This window comes from Schistocerca cancellata, chromosome 2 (genome assembly GCF_023864275.1).
Source record: "Schistocerca cancellata isolate TAMUIC-IGC-003103 chromosome 2, iqSchCanc2.1, whole genome shotgun sequence".
NCBI lineage: Eukaryota > Metazoa > Arthropoda > Insecta > Orthoptera > Acrididae > Schistocerca > Schistocerca cancellata.
In genome coordinates, this window is record NC_064627.1 from 342233786 (window position 1) to 342250041 (window position 16256).

Consider the following 16256-nt stretch of genomic DNA (forward strand, 5'->3'; position numbering starts at 1 on the left):
TAGTTGTCTTCTAAGTAACCAACTTATTACAGACTTTGATTTGTGTTTCCTCAATGACGGTTCTCCTACACACTTCAGTGTCACTCATGGCACCTTTTCTGCCATCAGTCTCATGATCTCCTCCCCTGCTCTCTTGGCTTCACTACACTGGTCAACCCATGATGATCTTTGTGACATTGATCACTTTCTGGTGATTTTATCTTCCCTTGTGTCCGCCAGTCTTCAACTGCATATGGCTCATGGATGTCTTTCCCTAGCAATGACAAGACAGCATACTTATCCCTGTACTTAAGCCCAGGTTAGTTACCCTCCATGGTTGGGGCTTTCACTGTCCCCTTCTGATTTTTATCCTTGAGTTTTTTTCCCACCAGCTCTTCCGGGTTAGATTTGGCACTTGGCTCAGTACTCCTGGGATCCAGGAGAAAGCTATTCCATGGGGTTCTGTGTTAAGTGTCACACTGTTCCTCAACGCCATCAATGGATTTTTAACCTCTGGTTACTGCAGCATTGAGTGGTGACGAGTTTTGCATCTGGTGCAGCTTCTATTCAGTAGCATATGCTGAACGCCAGCTCCAAGATGTCATTTGATGGGCCTTGGCATGGGCCCTTTCCCATAGCTTTCAGTTTTCTCCCTCCAAAATGTGGTTATGCATTTCTGCCGTCAACCCACAGTACACCCTGACCAGAACTTTATTTAGGGAACGAGCACCTAGATGTTGTAGCACACTCATATTTCTTGGGTCTTATTTTTGATAAAAAGCTAACTTGGTTGCCCCATACTCGCCGCCTGAAGGCTGCCTGCATGCGAAAGCTTAATGCTTTCCGCCTCCTGGCCCACACATTTTTGGGTGCAGACTGTGTCTCATCCCCATCTTTACCAAGCTCTCGTTTTGTCCAGACTAGATTATGGTGGTCAGGCTTATGGCTCAGCGGCTTCTTCCACTCTTAGACAACTTGACCCTGTTCATCATTATGGGGTGTGTATGATATCAGTGCCTTTCACACTAGTCCCGTTGATAGTCTCCTCATGGAAGTGGGGACTTTCCCCCCCCCCCCCCCCCCCCCCCCTTGCAAAAAATGAAATGATTGTGTGGCATTGATGGCCGGGAGGCCCCATCCAGGGAAGTTTGGCCACCGGGTCCAAATCTTATTTCAGGTGATGCCACATTGGGTCACTTGCGTGTCGATGATGATGAGATGATGATGATGACGGTGGTGGTGGTGGTGGTGGTAACGATTATGGTGATGGCAGTACAATACGCAGTCCACGAGTGGAGGAAATCTTCAACCTTTCTGCATGGTAGGCGAACACTTTACCACTCAGCTAAGCAGGTGGACCCCCTCTACAAGTACAATGGAACCAGCTCCTGGTTTCTTAGGCAACCTCCATTCAAAGATTCCCTGATTATCCCATGTAACCCGTCTGCCTTGCAAATGACAAATGAAAGATGTCTTCCTCCTGATACCCACCCTTGGGTGGGATTGCTGGTTGGAATGCATCTCACATCCCTCTGTTGGGATCTCCATCTTAACTCACTGGAATGTGCTCTGTGTATTTCCTCCTGCACCTCCCCATTGGATGGTGCCTAGACCATAGATTAGAACAGACCTACTCCAGGGTCCTAAAGTCTCTGTTGCTCCTATGATATTCCGGAGCCTTGAACATTCCATCCTTGAAGAGTTCCAGGGTGCTAACATCTTCTACACCGATTGTTCTAAAACGATAGATAAGAAGGGATACGCTTTTCTGTCTCCTACTGGCATGGAACACTATTTACTGCCAGGATCAGTAGTGTGTTCATAGCAGAGCTGCTAGCCATTAACAGGGCCCTTGATTTTGTTACTGAGGCCTCCCTCAACAGTGTTTTAATTTGGACCGCCTCACTGATCAACCTGCAGGCTATAGACTAATGCAACTCTCATCACCCTTTGGTCTCTGCTGTCCATGACCTTCTCTCAGCCCTTGGCTGTACCATCTGCTCAGTTGTCTTTCTGTGGGTCCAAGTCAAGTGGGCATTCCAGGGAATGAGCTGGCTGACCGTTTGCTTAGAGAGGCAGATACTTGCTCCCCATTCCCTTTCATGATTCCATGTGTGGATATACAGATACATTTCAAATCTCTCTTTGCTCAAAAGTGGAATGACATTTGGTGAGCTACCGCCCTCAATAACAAACTCCCCACAATCAAGGAGACTGCTACGGTTTGGCACTCTTCCTTCCACTCCTCTCGGAAGGAGTCCACTGACTTATGCCATCTATGCATCGGTCATACCAGCTCACCCATTGTTTTCTCTTGCATAACGAGCCAACCCCACAGTGTGGCTGTGGAACTGGACTGGCGGTATCCCATGTATTGGTGGGATGTCCCCTTCTTTTACTCCTTCATACTACGTATAGCCTCCCAGATTCCTTGTGTTTAATATTAGTGGATGATTCACAGGTGGTGAACTGGTCCTCAGTTTCCGATATGAAAGTGGGTTTTTATTTTTAATAAAATGATTTTCCTTTACTCCTGGAGAAGGAGCAGGATGGTTATGGTTGGGCCTCTCTTCGTGTTTTCCGGGTCTGTGACCCATGACCACTACCCTTTTATGCCTTGTACTGTATCTGTTTTTAGCTTCCTTGCTGTATAGTTTGATCCCTCTGACTGCATCCACCCGCTTCCTGCGGACACCTTTGTCTTACGCTAGTAATTTTTGAATAACAGGACTGATAACCTCGCTGTTTAGTCCCATAACCCCCCTCAATAAATCAATCAATCAGTCAATTATCAATCATAGTAGTACCTGCACCCCACATGGCAGCACCAGGTTTGTTCTCTACCTTCTCTCTAGCACCAGCACCATCACCATCATCAAAACACCAATAACAACAGCAACAACCCACTAAAACTCAACATTCTCTCGTCTGTCACCTACTCTTAACAGACATACAAACTCACAGCTCCGGAAGAAATGGTGTCATTCTGTATTTGTGTCAATGGGACTAGTGCGAAAGACACTGATAGCCATAGACGCACCATAATGATGAACAATGTGAAGTAGTTTCAAGGTGGAAGGAAGTGCTGAGCCATAAGCCTGACAATTACCTTTTTAATGAAGAGACTTGATTTTGTGGTGAATGATTCAAACACTTCAGTAGAAACTTCCAGATAAAGGCATTGTCTTTGTATCAGGAATAATTACTTACATACCTAACCAAGTAGGACTATCTTTGGTGTAGAACACCCCAGTTAGCTACAGTTTATACCAGCTCCTTTGATCTGATGACTATATTTGATTAATGTCAAACTTGTGAAACAAATGCTGGATTTGATGTGAAGCTTTCAGGGCTGTAGAGAGGTGGCAGTATTGAAATATCACAATGTTTGATTAATGTCAAACTTGTGAAACAAATGCTGGATTTGATGGGAAGCTTTCAGGGCTCTAGAGAGGTGGCAGTATTGAAATATCACAATGTTTCAACATGTGTCATACTCATCTTCTGGTGAATTTTTGAGATGCAGCCTGTGTTTACAGGTGGTGTTGGCTGTTCCCTCCACTTGTGTATGGGAACACAGTGGAAATGCAGTTCCACCCCCTCCACTCCACATGTCATCATGATGAACTCTTGTGCCCATAACTAGATGGACAGGGGTGGCAGCCCTCGTGTTTAAATACAGGGGCATCTGCAATATCTTGACATTTCTTCAGAAGATATTGAGTTTCAGCATTCATTGAAACATTGCGGTATCTGAAAAACTTGGCAAATTTGGTAGACTGTTTGGCATTCAGACAGTGAACAAAGAGATGAAGTAGTATAGAGCAATTGTAAATCTGACAGATAAATACCTGGATTTGGCTATAACTTTGACCTAGAGAACCATAAGAAACAGGACATTGTAAATGACATGGAAGAAACATGTAAACGCTTGCCAACAGAAAAAACAGAGGAGATGATATGGAAAATTTAGTGGGTTGTCAAGTCCTAACTTCTGGAAGCAGACGCCATAGTTGTGGAACAGATCTCTCTATGATCACTGAGGGCACATTGACACTATGGTTCTATCTACAGACTAAGATAATGCAATGGCATTAATGCATGCTGATGACTAACTTTGTGGGTACGTGCGTAGCGAGTCTGCAGATGGGCGCTCGAAACTGTAAAACAGTTTCTCTTCTTCGCTTTCTCTGCTGGCAAGTCTTTGTCCTTCCTTTGTCCTCTTTTCCTTACCTCTTCTCTTTACCATTTTCTCCGCTGCAGCGTTTGAGACCTCTCATCTTTCCTTTCCTTTTCTTTGTTCCCCCCTTTCTCTTTTTTCCTCCCTGTGCATGTCTGAAGGCCGACCCACACATTCCCACGCGTAGCCGGTGACAGGGTAACAAGTAATTCCCCGCCACGGGTAGACAGGTAGGACACATACGTACCCCCTGGTAATAGCCAGCCGTAGGGAGGGGTGATTACACGAGCTGATACCTTCCGAAAGTGCTGATTGGTCGCTCCGTCCATTTCTCGAGAGGTGTGACTTGAGGTGTGAACAGTCACCTAAGGTGGGAGTGCCCTCAGAGAGGGGCCCCCACAAGGAACGAGCGCGACATTGGAGACGCCGGTAATCATGGGGGATACTTCCGCAATGGTTTCCTCATCATCTGCTATGTCTGCTCACAAGCAAAAGTTAAATGAGTCTCAGCCATGAACAATGCTTGCATCGTTGCCACAGTTCCTTGTTGTTTCTTGGTCGGACGAAGGTCAAGACTTCTCCACAGTCAACCCTTTCATTATTCAGAAAGGTGTCGATGCAATTGCAGGTCCTGTAAAGTCTTGCTCTCGCTTACGAAATGGCACCTTGTTGTTAGTAACAGTCAGTGCCCTCCAGGCACAAAAATTGCCGTGTACTTCACTGCTACACACCTTCCCTGTCCGGGTGGAAGTGCACCGCACTTTAAATTCATCACATGGGGTCGTTTATACACGTTCCCTCGACGGATTGTCCAACAAGGAAATTCAAAACTACCTGTCTGACCAGGGAGTAACGGCTGTTCATAGTCATGAAAAGGGTTGACAAGAACATCGTTCCAACCCGTACTGTCTTCTTGACATTTGACAGAGTTCAACTTCCATTGAACATAAAAGCGGGCTATGAGATAATTTCCGTTCGCCCTTACATCCCAAACCCTATGCGTTGCTATCGGTGTCAGCAGTTCAATCATACCAGCCAGTCACGTTCCAATCCAGCCAAATGAGTTATGTGTGGCAAGGATGCCCATGAGGGCGCTTGTCCACCTCCATCCCCTCGTTGCATCAACTTTATTGGTGACCACGCTGCTTCATAGAGATTGCCTCATTTTTAAAGACGAACGGCTCATTCAGGAAATCAGAGTGAAGGAAAAGGTGTCAACCTTTGCTGCTTGAAAGTTATTCATCAGTCGAAAGCCCACTGTGCCTCACGCAGGTAAATACAGCACTGTCCTTGCCTCTCCTCAGCCAACAAAGGAGGCAGCTGCACAGACTCGTGATCTCACCTTTAGTGCCACGGTCGTCAGATCGGCCAGCGCAAAGATCGCACTTTCAACCTCCCCACTCTCACATGCTCACTCTATGGCTCACCCTTCATCGGGTTCTGCTAAATCCTGACCCCCAAAATCAGACACCCGGACTTCCAAAAAAGAGCCTACACGTGAAGATTTTTTACGTACCCTGACTTCACAACCATCAGTTCCTTCTTCATCTCAATGTCCTGTTTCCAAGAAGGCTAATAAGAAACCCAGTTCCTCTCTATCTCCCCCACGGCGTGTCTCGTATACAGCACCACCTGGCGGTAACCGCCCTCGCCCGTCTTCTGTGTCACCAAGACGCACTGCTGGTGGCCAATCAACTGGCCGATCGCTGGTGGCAGGAGCTGCTCCCTAACAACCTATGGATCAGGATCTTCTGCCTTCGGCTGAATGCCGTTCCACACTGTCAGTCACCAGCTCTGAGCAGTCATTGAGTTGAGGGCAACCTTGGTCACATTTTTCCCTTTTCTGTCCACCCTATGTCCATTATCCATTGGAATATCTGCGGCATTCAAGCCAATCGGGATGAATTGTCGATCCTCTTACAATCCTACTCGCCGGTTATCTTCTGTCTTCAGGAAACATAGCTGCATCCCCACAATCGCTTTGTTTTCCCCCATTTTCAGTCAGTCCGATTTGATCTCCCCTCTGTTGAAGGCACTCCAGCACATGGAGGACTCATGATTCTTCTCCATGATACTCTCCATTATCACCCAATCCCCTTAAACAGTTCCTTCCAAGCTGTCGCTGTCAGTCTTTCCTTTCTGGATACACCTTCTCTCTTTGTACTGTATACATTCCATCGTCCACACCAATGGCAAGAGCTGATCTCCTTCATCTTCTTGGTCAGCTTCCGCCCCCCCCCCCCCCCCCCCCCCCCCTATTTGCTGGTTGGGAACTTCAATGCCCACCACCCGCTTTGGGGATCTCCGCATCCTTGTCCGCACGGCTCACTATTGATAGACATCTTCCACCAAGCAGATCTTGTTTGCCTTAACACTGGGGACCCTACATTTTTTACTGCCTCCATGACAAATTTCATTTGGACCTTTCGGTCGGTACTGTTCTGCTAGCTCGGCACTTTGAATGGTTTGCTCTTGCTGATACACACTCAAGTGACCACTTTCCATGTGTCCTTAGATTGCAGCCACAACTGCCATATATGCGCCTGAGACGCGGGAAGTTTGCCCAAGCCGATTGGACACTTTTTTTCATCTCTAGCAACATTCAATGACCGTCACTTTCCCAGCATCGACGATGAGTTCACTCATATTACAGAAGTTATTCTTACAGCTGCGGAGCGTTAAATACCTCGCACCTCCGATTTGCCCCGGCGCCCCCCAGTTTCTTGGTGGAATGAGGCATGATATGACACATTACTTGAGCGGCGATGTGCTCTTCACGTTTTCCAGCATCATCTTACTTTGGCCAACTGTATGCGCTATAAGCAGTTCCATGCGCGATGCCGTCATGTCATCTGCAATGGCAAGAAGGCAAGCTGGGACTTCTTTACTAGCTCATTTAACACCTTCACTCCCTCCTCGGAAGTTTGGAGTCTGATTCGACGGTTATCTGGCGCGTCTAGTTTCTCCCCGGTCTCTGGGCTTACTGTCATGCATGGTACATTAGTGGACCCCGTCGCAATTTCTAACTCATTGGGTCAACACTTTGCTGAGATTTCGAGCTCTTCAAATTATGCGCCAGCTTTTGTCCCGAAGAAACGTGCAGCGGAAGAGCAACTTCTTGCTTTCTCCTCTCAAAATCGCGAAAGCTATAATACTGTTTTCTCCATGCGGGAACACCAGTACGCACTCTGTTCTTCTCGCTCTTCCGCCCCAGGACCGGATGGTATCCACATCCAAATGTTGCTGCGTTTATCATACCATAGTCTGCATTACCTCCTTCGCCTTTATAATCGAATTTGGACCGACAGTACTTTTCCCAGAAGATGGCAGGAAGCTATCGTCATTCCTGTTCTGAAACCTGGAAAGGACAAACATCTCCCCTCTAGCTATTGCCCCATTTCTCTCACGAGTAGTGTATATAAGGTTTTGGAGTGTATGGTGAATTGTCATTTAGCCTGGTGGCTGGAGTCCTGAAGTCTTTTAACACCTGCCCAATGTGGTTTCCGAAAGCGTCGTTCTGCAGTTGACCATCTTGTTGCTCTCTCCACTTATATCGTGAACAATTTTCTCAGGAAACGCCAAACAGTAGCAATATTTTTTGATCTGGAGAGAGCATACAATACCTATTGGAGGACAGGGATCCTCCACACACTGTTCTCTTGGGGCTTTCGAGGTCAGCTGCCCCTTTTTCTTCATGAATTTATGGCAGAGCGCACATTTAAAGCATGGGGAACACTACTTTCTCTCGTACTTTCTCCCAAGAATACGGGGTACCCCAGGGCTCCGTGCTAAGTGTTGTACTGTTTGCCATTGCCATAAATCCAATTATGGATTGTCTCCTTCCTGATGTCTCAGGCTCCCTCTTTGTGGACGATTTTGCGATCTTCTACAGCTCTCAACGGACCAGCCTTCTTGAATGGCGGCTTCAAGGATATCTCGATCGCCTCCACTCTTGGAGCATCGAAACCGGCTTCCGCTTTTCTCCCAGTAAGACTGTTTGTGTTAATTTTTGGCGTCGTATGGAGTTTCTTCCGCCTTCCTTACATGTAGGCTCTGTCAACCTTCAGTTTGCGGACGTCGCTAAATTCTTGTGTCTTATGTTTGGCAAAAAAGTGTGCTGGTCCTCTCACGTTTCCTATCTTTCGGCTCGCTTTCTGCGATTCCTCAACACCCTCTGTCTCCTGAATGGTACCTCCTGGGAAGCGGACCGAGTGGTCCTTCTCCGCCTCTATCGCACCTTAGTGTGCTCAAAATTTGACTATGGAAGCGTAGTTTACTCCTCTGCTCGGCCGTCTATTCTTTGGCGTCTTGACTCTGTCCACCACCGTGGATTACGTTTAGTGTCTGGAGCTTTTTACACCAACCCTGTGGAAAGCCTTTATGCTGAGACTGCTGAAACCTCCGCTGTCCAATCGGTGAACTGTCCTGAGTCGTTATGCTAGCCATCTGCCTTCCATGCCTGCTAATCCAGCCTATGAGATTTTTTTCGACGCCTCCTTAGATTTAGGGTATGCAGGCCACCCTTCCTCCCTACTACCACTGGGAGTCTGCTTCCATCAACTGCTGCATTCTCTTTCCTTCCACTTTCCTAAGACTTTCTTGACAACTTGGGGTACAGCACCACCTTGGCTCCGGCCCTGGACCTGCCTGCTCCGTGACCTTTGTCAGTTTCCCAAGGATGATACCCCTTCCCTCGTTTATCATCGGGCATTTGCTGCTCTATGCGCACAAATGAAGGGTGCCACATTTATTTACACTGATGGCTCAAAAACATCATATGGTGGTGGGAGTGCCTATATTGTTGGCGACATCCCAAATCGATTTCGGCTTCCCGACCAGTGTTCGTTTTTTACTGCGGAGCTTTGCGCTGTTCTCCAGGCTGTCCAATACATCCATCACCATCAGCTGATACAGTATGTTATCTGCTCAGATTCGTTCAGCTTTCTCCTCTGTTTCCAAGCTCTCTACCCTGTCCACCCTCTGGTCCACCAAATTCAGGACTGACTCCACTTGCTCCACTTGGGGGGCGTTCCTCTGGATCCCAGAATGTGTTCGTATCTGTGGAAATGAGGTGGCCGATATAGCGGCCAGGCTGCAGTCTCTCTTCTTCAGTCTGCTATTCACATGATTCCCTTCGCCGATCTACGGAGTGTTTTATGTCGTCGTGTTGCTCTTTTATGGCACGCACATTGGTCGACACTTCCCAATAATAAATTGTGGGACGTGAAAGCTCTTCCCTGTGCTTGGACCTCTTCCTCCCGAACTCGTCGTCGGGAGGAGGTAATTTTAACTAGACTCCGGATATGGCACTGTCTTTTTAGCCATCAACATCTTTTAAGTGGTGATCCTCCCCCACTCTGTCCCCACTGCTGTCAACTGTGGACGGTGAGACACGTTTTACTTGAGTGCCCCTATTTTACCCTGTTACGCGCTCGTCTACAGCTGTCGCCTGATATATCTTCCATTTTAGCAGATGACATGCGCTCAGCCGATCACGTTCCCAAGTTTATTAGTGCCAGTGAGATGATGTCAGTCATTTGAAGCTCTTTTTGGGGACAAGCAACCCTGCTTCTATAGTGGTTTTTTAAGCTTTCCTTCTGTTTTTAGTTTCCCCACTTTTTTGAGTTTCGCTTCCATTGTTGCTGGTTTCCAGTTTCGTTTTTTTTTACCTTTTCCTAAATCACAGACCGGGCGCTAATGACCGTAGCAGTTTTGCACCCTAAAACTATATTAAAAAAATCTAGTTATATTTCGAAAATTGCCTGTGGAATATTGCAATCACCATGTGAAGAATTTGGCAGATATTGTGACACTGCTTGAGGGACATGGCTATAGAAGAATGAGTGGGTTGTGAACTTTGATTTTACATTGTTTTTCACAGAAATGCTGCTGGTGTGTGCGATCAGTAAAACTCCTGGAACAAGCACCCATTACCGTATGCGTCAAATGCAGTGAGGTGGTTTAGATATAAACCTCTCTTTCTGTCCATCTCCTCCTCCCACACCTTTTTTTCACCTTGTTTTCCACCCTCTCACTACCCATATCCTCGTCCTCCTCATTCTTTTCAGCTGTGCCTAAGGTCACAAACAGCTCTTCGAATGAATTCTGATGCAACCCACACACCATGTCTGTCAAGCAGGGCAACCTAGATGTCGGAGATTGCCAAGCCGTACCCCCTAGCCCCCAGGTGGCTCTTGCCCATGCAGTACTTCTTCTCAGACTATAAGTAGAGTGTTACAAAATTTGTTTGAAATCGTTTCAGCGGTTTAGGAGGAGATAGAAAAAAATGCAGCATTATGGGTATCCTAGTAAAGGAGGCTGATGATTCTCTAGGCCATGCAATTTATAGGAAGAAGTCCTACACTAACCTATACCTGTGTGCATCAGGCTGCCACCATCTTGCACAGTGCATATGATTGTAAGCACTCTAGCCCTTAGAGCATGCGCCATTTGTGAAAAGTAAAGCTTTGCAACTGAGCTGCAAAACCCAGAGAAAGTGTTCCATCAAAATGGGAACAGTGTAGTCCATGTTGCAAGTGTGGCCAAGGAAACTGTGGGAATATGGTAAATTACTATTCGTATTTTTAAAGTGTTTGCTGTAATAATGCTGGCATAATAATATTATTATTCTTTGGAATAAAACAAAAAAAAACTTGTTTTTTATTCCATCATGATTGTAATTAAAGTTTCTTGTCGTGAGCAATAAGAAAATAAAATAAATTGAAAAATCTAGCTAAACTGAGTCCTTAGTGAATGTAAAGAGCAACAAATTGGTGATACTGATGTGACTAGCTGACCACTTACAAAAATCTAAGGGTGAGCCAGCCACCCTTTGACAAATGAAGAACATCTCCCTAAAATCTTGTTAAAAATGTTGGACAATTCACAAAACTTTAAAACCCTACCCACATTCATTTGATCATTACATAAAGTAGATGGAAGATCCACTGGTAAATCCGCCGCAGTCCACTGGTCAGCAAATAAAGTGCAGTCCGATAAAATGTGGTGCACTGTGGTCTGCGCGCCACAAGCACCACGCATTGGAGGGTCCTCTCACCGGAGTAAGAATCCATGTCATAGGGCTGTGGTCTATGCGAAGATGAGTAAGAAGGACTCGTCTTGGCGACTTGCCTGGAAGTACTCCACGGCCAAGTTTTGGGCTTGATGACACAGAGCTTGTTATCAGTCACTGCCAGCCACTCGTCTTCCCATTGACACACGACACGTAATAGCTTGCAGAGGGATAGCACGCTGAAATACCAGAGGATCACAACACACCTACTTGGCTGCTCAATCTGCCCTTTCATTACGTGCGATTCCAATGTGTCCAGGTACCCAGCAGAAAGACACCTCCTGCCCCAGTCGTTGTAGCTGTACAAGGACATCCTGGATATTCTGGGTTACTGTATCTACTGGGTACAAACGGAGAGAATAGTGTAAAACTGGGAGAACATCTCATCTGCTCCAGTGCTTGCAAGATCGCATATAATTCTGCGTCGAAGATGGTAAATTCTGGAGACAGTCTGACTTTGATGACATGATCCAGGAAAACGACAGAGCAACTTACAGAGTCCCCCTGCTTAGACCCATCTGTAAAAACAGCTACTTGGTTGTGGTACTACGATAAAACATCAGAGAATATTGCATTAAAAACAGAAACAGTAGCGCTGTCTCTCCTACACTGTACCAAATCTAAAATCACTCTGGGGCCTCTCCAGTAACCAGGGCAGCAGATGGTTAAAACCCTGGATTTGGGGTCGTACTGGCTCCACACCAAGTGACTCCAGCACAAGCTGCATGCAGATCCCAAATGGTGTCGTGACCCATGGATGGTTGGAAAACAGGCATTCCAGAGGTGGACGAGCAACAGTATGGCGTGCAGGTGAAGTTGGAGCTGCAAGAAACTTACACGCCTGATGCACCATGAGGAGCTGGTGCCAGATGGTAAGTAGCGGTTGCACCGCCTCAGCACAGGTACTAGGTATGGGACTGGTCTGATAAGCATCCGTCACCAGCCGAATCCCCTCACGATGGACAGCGTCAATGATCTGCAAGTAAGAGGGCCTTGCTGACCCATATACCGTGCAACCATAGTCCAGCCGCAAATGCACAAAAGCCCAATAAAACTGAAGGAGAGACGCCCTGTCCGGTCCCCAAGAGCTGTGGCTGAGGCACTTGATGTTCAGTGCCTTCAGGGTTCTGGCTTTTAGGTCTCTCAGGTGTGGTAACTGTGACAATCAGGAGTCAAAAATGAGACTCAGAAACTGTACTGTGTCTCTAAAATGTAGGATGGTGTCCCCCATATTCAAGACAGGCAAATTAAAAAGATGACAAGAAAGATTAAAATGAACAAACACACAAACTAATCTGCACCATTCTCCTGCTCAAATCAATCAGAGCGCGTGTCACCAACTTGGGTCCTAAAAAACTCCTGAGACAGGAAAGACCATATGAAAATGGGGAGGTGGGCACGAAAGCCCCATTGAATGCAGTTGTGCGAGAATACAGTGTCTCCAGGTAGTATTGTATGCCTTACTTATATCTAAGAATATGCTGGTACAGTGATGCTTATGGAGGAAAGCCTGCTGAATAGCCACCTCTAGGAGGGTCACATTGTTAACTGTGGACTGATATCTTCGGAATCAAAACTGAGAGAGGCTAAGGAGTTGCCTGGTCTCTTTTTCTTTTAGTTCTTCTGTGTTTTGATTTCTCTTTGTTTTAATTTCTTGTTTAGCTCTCTTCCCTCCTAATTGGTTTTAGTACATGTGATACAGAGTGACTGTATGGTCATTTTGAGTGCATGCATGTACAACACTTTTAGTTCATTTCCACATTCGTTTGTTTTCATAAGTGTATGGGTGCTGACGACCTCGCTGTTGGGCACCCATCAGATCCAAACACACACACACACACACACACACACACACACAAAACACTTTGGCTTTACAAACTTCCTAGTAACATTCAGAGTATGATATCTGACAAAACAGTTGATAAGATTGCTTAAATGGCAGATCATATGATTGAAATACACTCTGTTGAGGAGGTTGAAATTGCATTAGTTCAGTCCATTCTATCAACATCGTCATCCATATCAGTCTAAGACCTTCTCTTAAGAATTGAAGAATTGGAAAATGAGATTAAAATGCTTTGAAAACCAAGTAGGGAAAGATCATAAAGTAGAAGTAGAAGCAGAGCAAAATAAAATAAAAACAGAAAATACTGCTATAATCATTTTAAATTTGGCACACGCTGTAAGCCTGAAAAATGTGTTCAGCCTTGTCAGGAAAACTAGACAGTAGACACAACAGCGGCTGAGTGTTTAGAGACAAAAACTCATGGTTCCAAGCTATTAACCATTGATTTTGGCGCTTAAATGCAATTTTGAATCGCCATTCATTGTAATTGATGTATCAAAAGGTATATTGGGGGCTGATTTCCTTCATCATTAGGGTTTACTCATTAACTTCAAAAATAAAATGTTTGTCGACATCACCAAATTACTAAACATTTCAGCAGAAGTAACCGCTGTATTACACATTTCTTCCAAAAAATGTTTCTTTTAATTTTTATGTTGGATCAGAACAGTTACTTGTAGCGTAAAATTTATCAGCAGCATGTTTAATTTTATTTAACTTAAGATTTTGAGATTTTTATCTAACTTAAGATTTTGAGATACACTAAACTTTTTCTTGGAGCCATGTGATTCCAACAATGATACACTTGTTAATAAAAAAGAAATTAACTTGAAATTGTACAATAAATGCAAAAATATGCATTGATATGTAAAATTTATTTATGACTTTTGTTTTTATCTTTATAGGATATACAGATTCTTCCTCCTCTTGTGCCACAAGGTGTCGTTGGTGCAAAAAACTTGGAAGTATTTCCAACTGAATGTAGACAGAGAGGGGATACCTACAGAGGGAGAATGATAGGCAGAGTAATATGTTCAGTTGCTGGCAAACCAAGTATAGAGTCAGACGTTTATTTTGGTGATATTCCAATTATGATTAAGGTAATCTGTCTTTCTTCTTCTTTTTTCGAAAATAAGTAGATGAATGCTTTCAGATTCCTCTTCCAGAATTTTCTGTGGTCTAAAAATGCAATTAAAAAAAGTTATAGTTTCACTAACATGAAGATGTTGTCAGATTGTGAAAACCAAGGTTTTAAACTTTGATTGCATCTTTTGCAGGCGGAGAAAGTTAAAAACACATACATGGACGTGTTACTTCATATCCTTCCCTTACCTCGTGCGACCGCACGCACGCACAGGCACACGCATGCACGCACGCACACACACACACACACACACACACACACACACACACACACACACACACACACTCACGTTCCCTATAGTCCCAGTTCACTCTAATATAACTTGTGATACAGGGTGTCCCACTCCCTGATTTCAAGGATCCAGGAGAGAAAAACCACAGTAGATGTGACAATGAACACTGCACCACATTGTAGAGCATTTCAAAGAATTTATATTCTCTTATCAGAAGTTCCAAGTATCATTGCCAGAGTGCAGCATGGTCACATGAAGTGAAAATGGTGACTCCACATCAGCGCGTGCAAGCAGTAGTGTGGTTTGCTGAAACAAAATTGCTGATTACTCTGCAAAGAAATTATCGTCGTGTGTATGAAAGTGATCCACATGATGTGAAAACAATTAGGAATGGTGTAGGAAGTTTCTGGCAATGGAAAATGTTCTGAAACATCCTCGCGGTGTATGTTATGGAGTTTCAGAATAGACAGTGGAGGACATCAGACAAACGTTTCTCAGAAGCCCACGTAAGTCAATTTGTCAAGCATCTAGGCAATATGATGTACCTCCATCAATATTGCATCGTGTAGCTCACCAGCATCTTCGCGTGCGTGCTTATAAAGTTCAAATTCAGCAACATCTGACGCCGAACAACAAAACAATGCTGACAACAATTTGCTGCAGATACGCTGCAGCGTATTGATATGAATTTCCTGGAAATATGTTTATTTTCAGATGAGGCTACCTTTCATCTATCTGGAAGGGTTAAAAGGCATAAAGTTCGGATTTGGGGTTCGGAAAATCCGCACGTTGTCATTGAACATATTCATGATAGCCCTAAACTAAATGTCTGGTGTGGGCCAATGCGTGGCAGGATTGTTGGACCATTCTTCTTTGCGGAACAAACAGTGAATGGGTCAGTGTATCTGGACATGTTGGAGCAGTTTGTGTACCCTCAGATTCAAGACTTGCAACCCAACATCATTTTTTAACAAGATGGAGCTCTGCCGCATTAGTCAACGGCTGTTCGCAAGTTCCTGGGTAGGAAATTTCCCAATTGTTGGATCGGACGTGGAGGACCTATTGCCTGGACATCACATTCACCCAACATTATGCTGCTCGATTTCTTCGTGTGAAGATTTGTGAAGGACCATGTGTATGTGACCAAAGTGGTCGATATTCCTATGTTGCGACATTGTATCACTAATTCAATTGCAAGAATAACAGAGGAAATGTTACAAAGAACTTGGCAAAAAGTTGAATATAGCTCGATATTCTTCATGCTACGAATGGTTCACATGTAGAGGTGTATTGATGATAAATTAATTCTTTGAGGTGCTGTACAATGTTGTGCATGTTTCATTGTCGTATCTGCTGTGGTTTTTTTCCCCTGTGTCTTTGAAATCAGGGAGATTTTGAGTGGGACATCCTGTAAATGTTGTACCATCACACAAAAGCCTCGCATGAATCCCAGTGTAAATACAAACACGCTATCGTACAAGTTTTCTCCTGAACTTGTTGTAAAGATAATTAGCTGATTACTCAGCATTACCTATTCACTTATTTATCCTAAATTTGTCTTACGAAAAGAAATGAAACCTGCCATAGTGTAAAAGCAAAATTAGTTTATACTTTTAAAAACACGTAAATACAGTGTACAAATTGTGAAGCAAAATCTTGTAAAACTTACTGTAATAAGATTTGATCACAATACTTGATTGTGTATGTCGTTTTTAGTTTCCCTTCCAGGTGCAAGAATAAATAAAATTTTTGGTGAACATGTGTTTATGCAGTGGGAGAAGCATGACTCACAAATCCAATTCA

General features: G+C 44.7%; 1 protein-coding gene across 2 annotated transcripts in view; it reads left to right on the plus strand.

Annotated features, from left to right (window-relative positions):
- Positions 1–16256, plus strand: part of LOC126161735 (DNA-directed RNA polymerase I subunit RPA2) — a 248276-nt gene that overhangs the window by 9577 nt on the left and 222443 nt on the right. For both annotated transcript variants that reach the window (XM_049917771.1, XM_049917770.1), the window contains exon 3: positions 13983–14177. In XM_049917771.1, coding sequence (XP_049773728.1) covers positions 13983–14177 — 195 coding nt within the window. The remainder of the gene's footprint in view (positions 1–13982; positions 14178–16256) is intronic.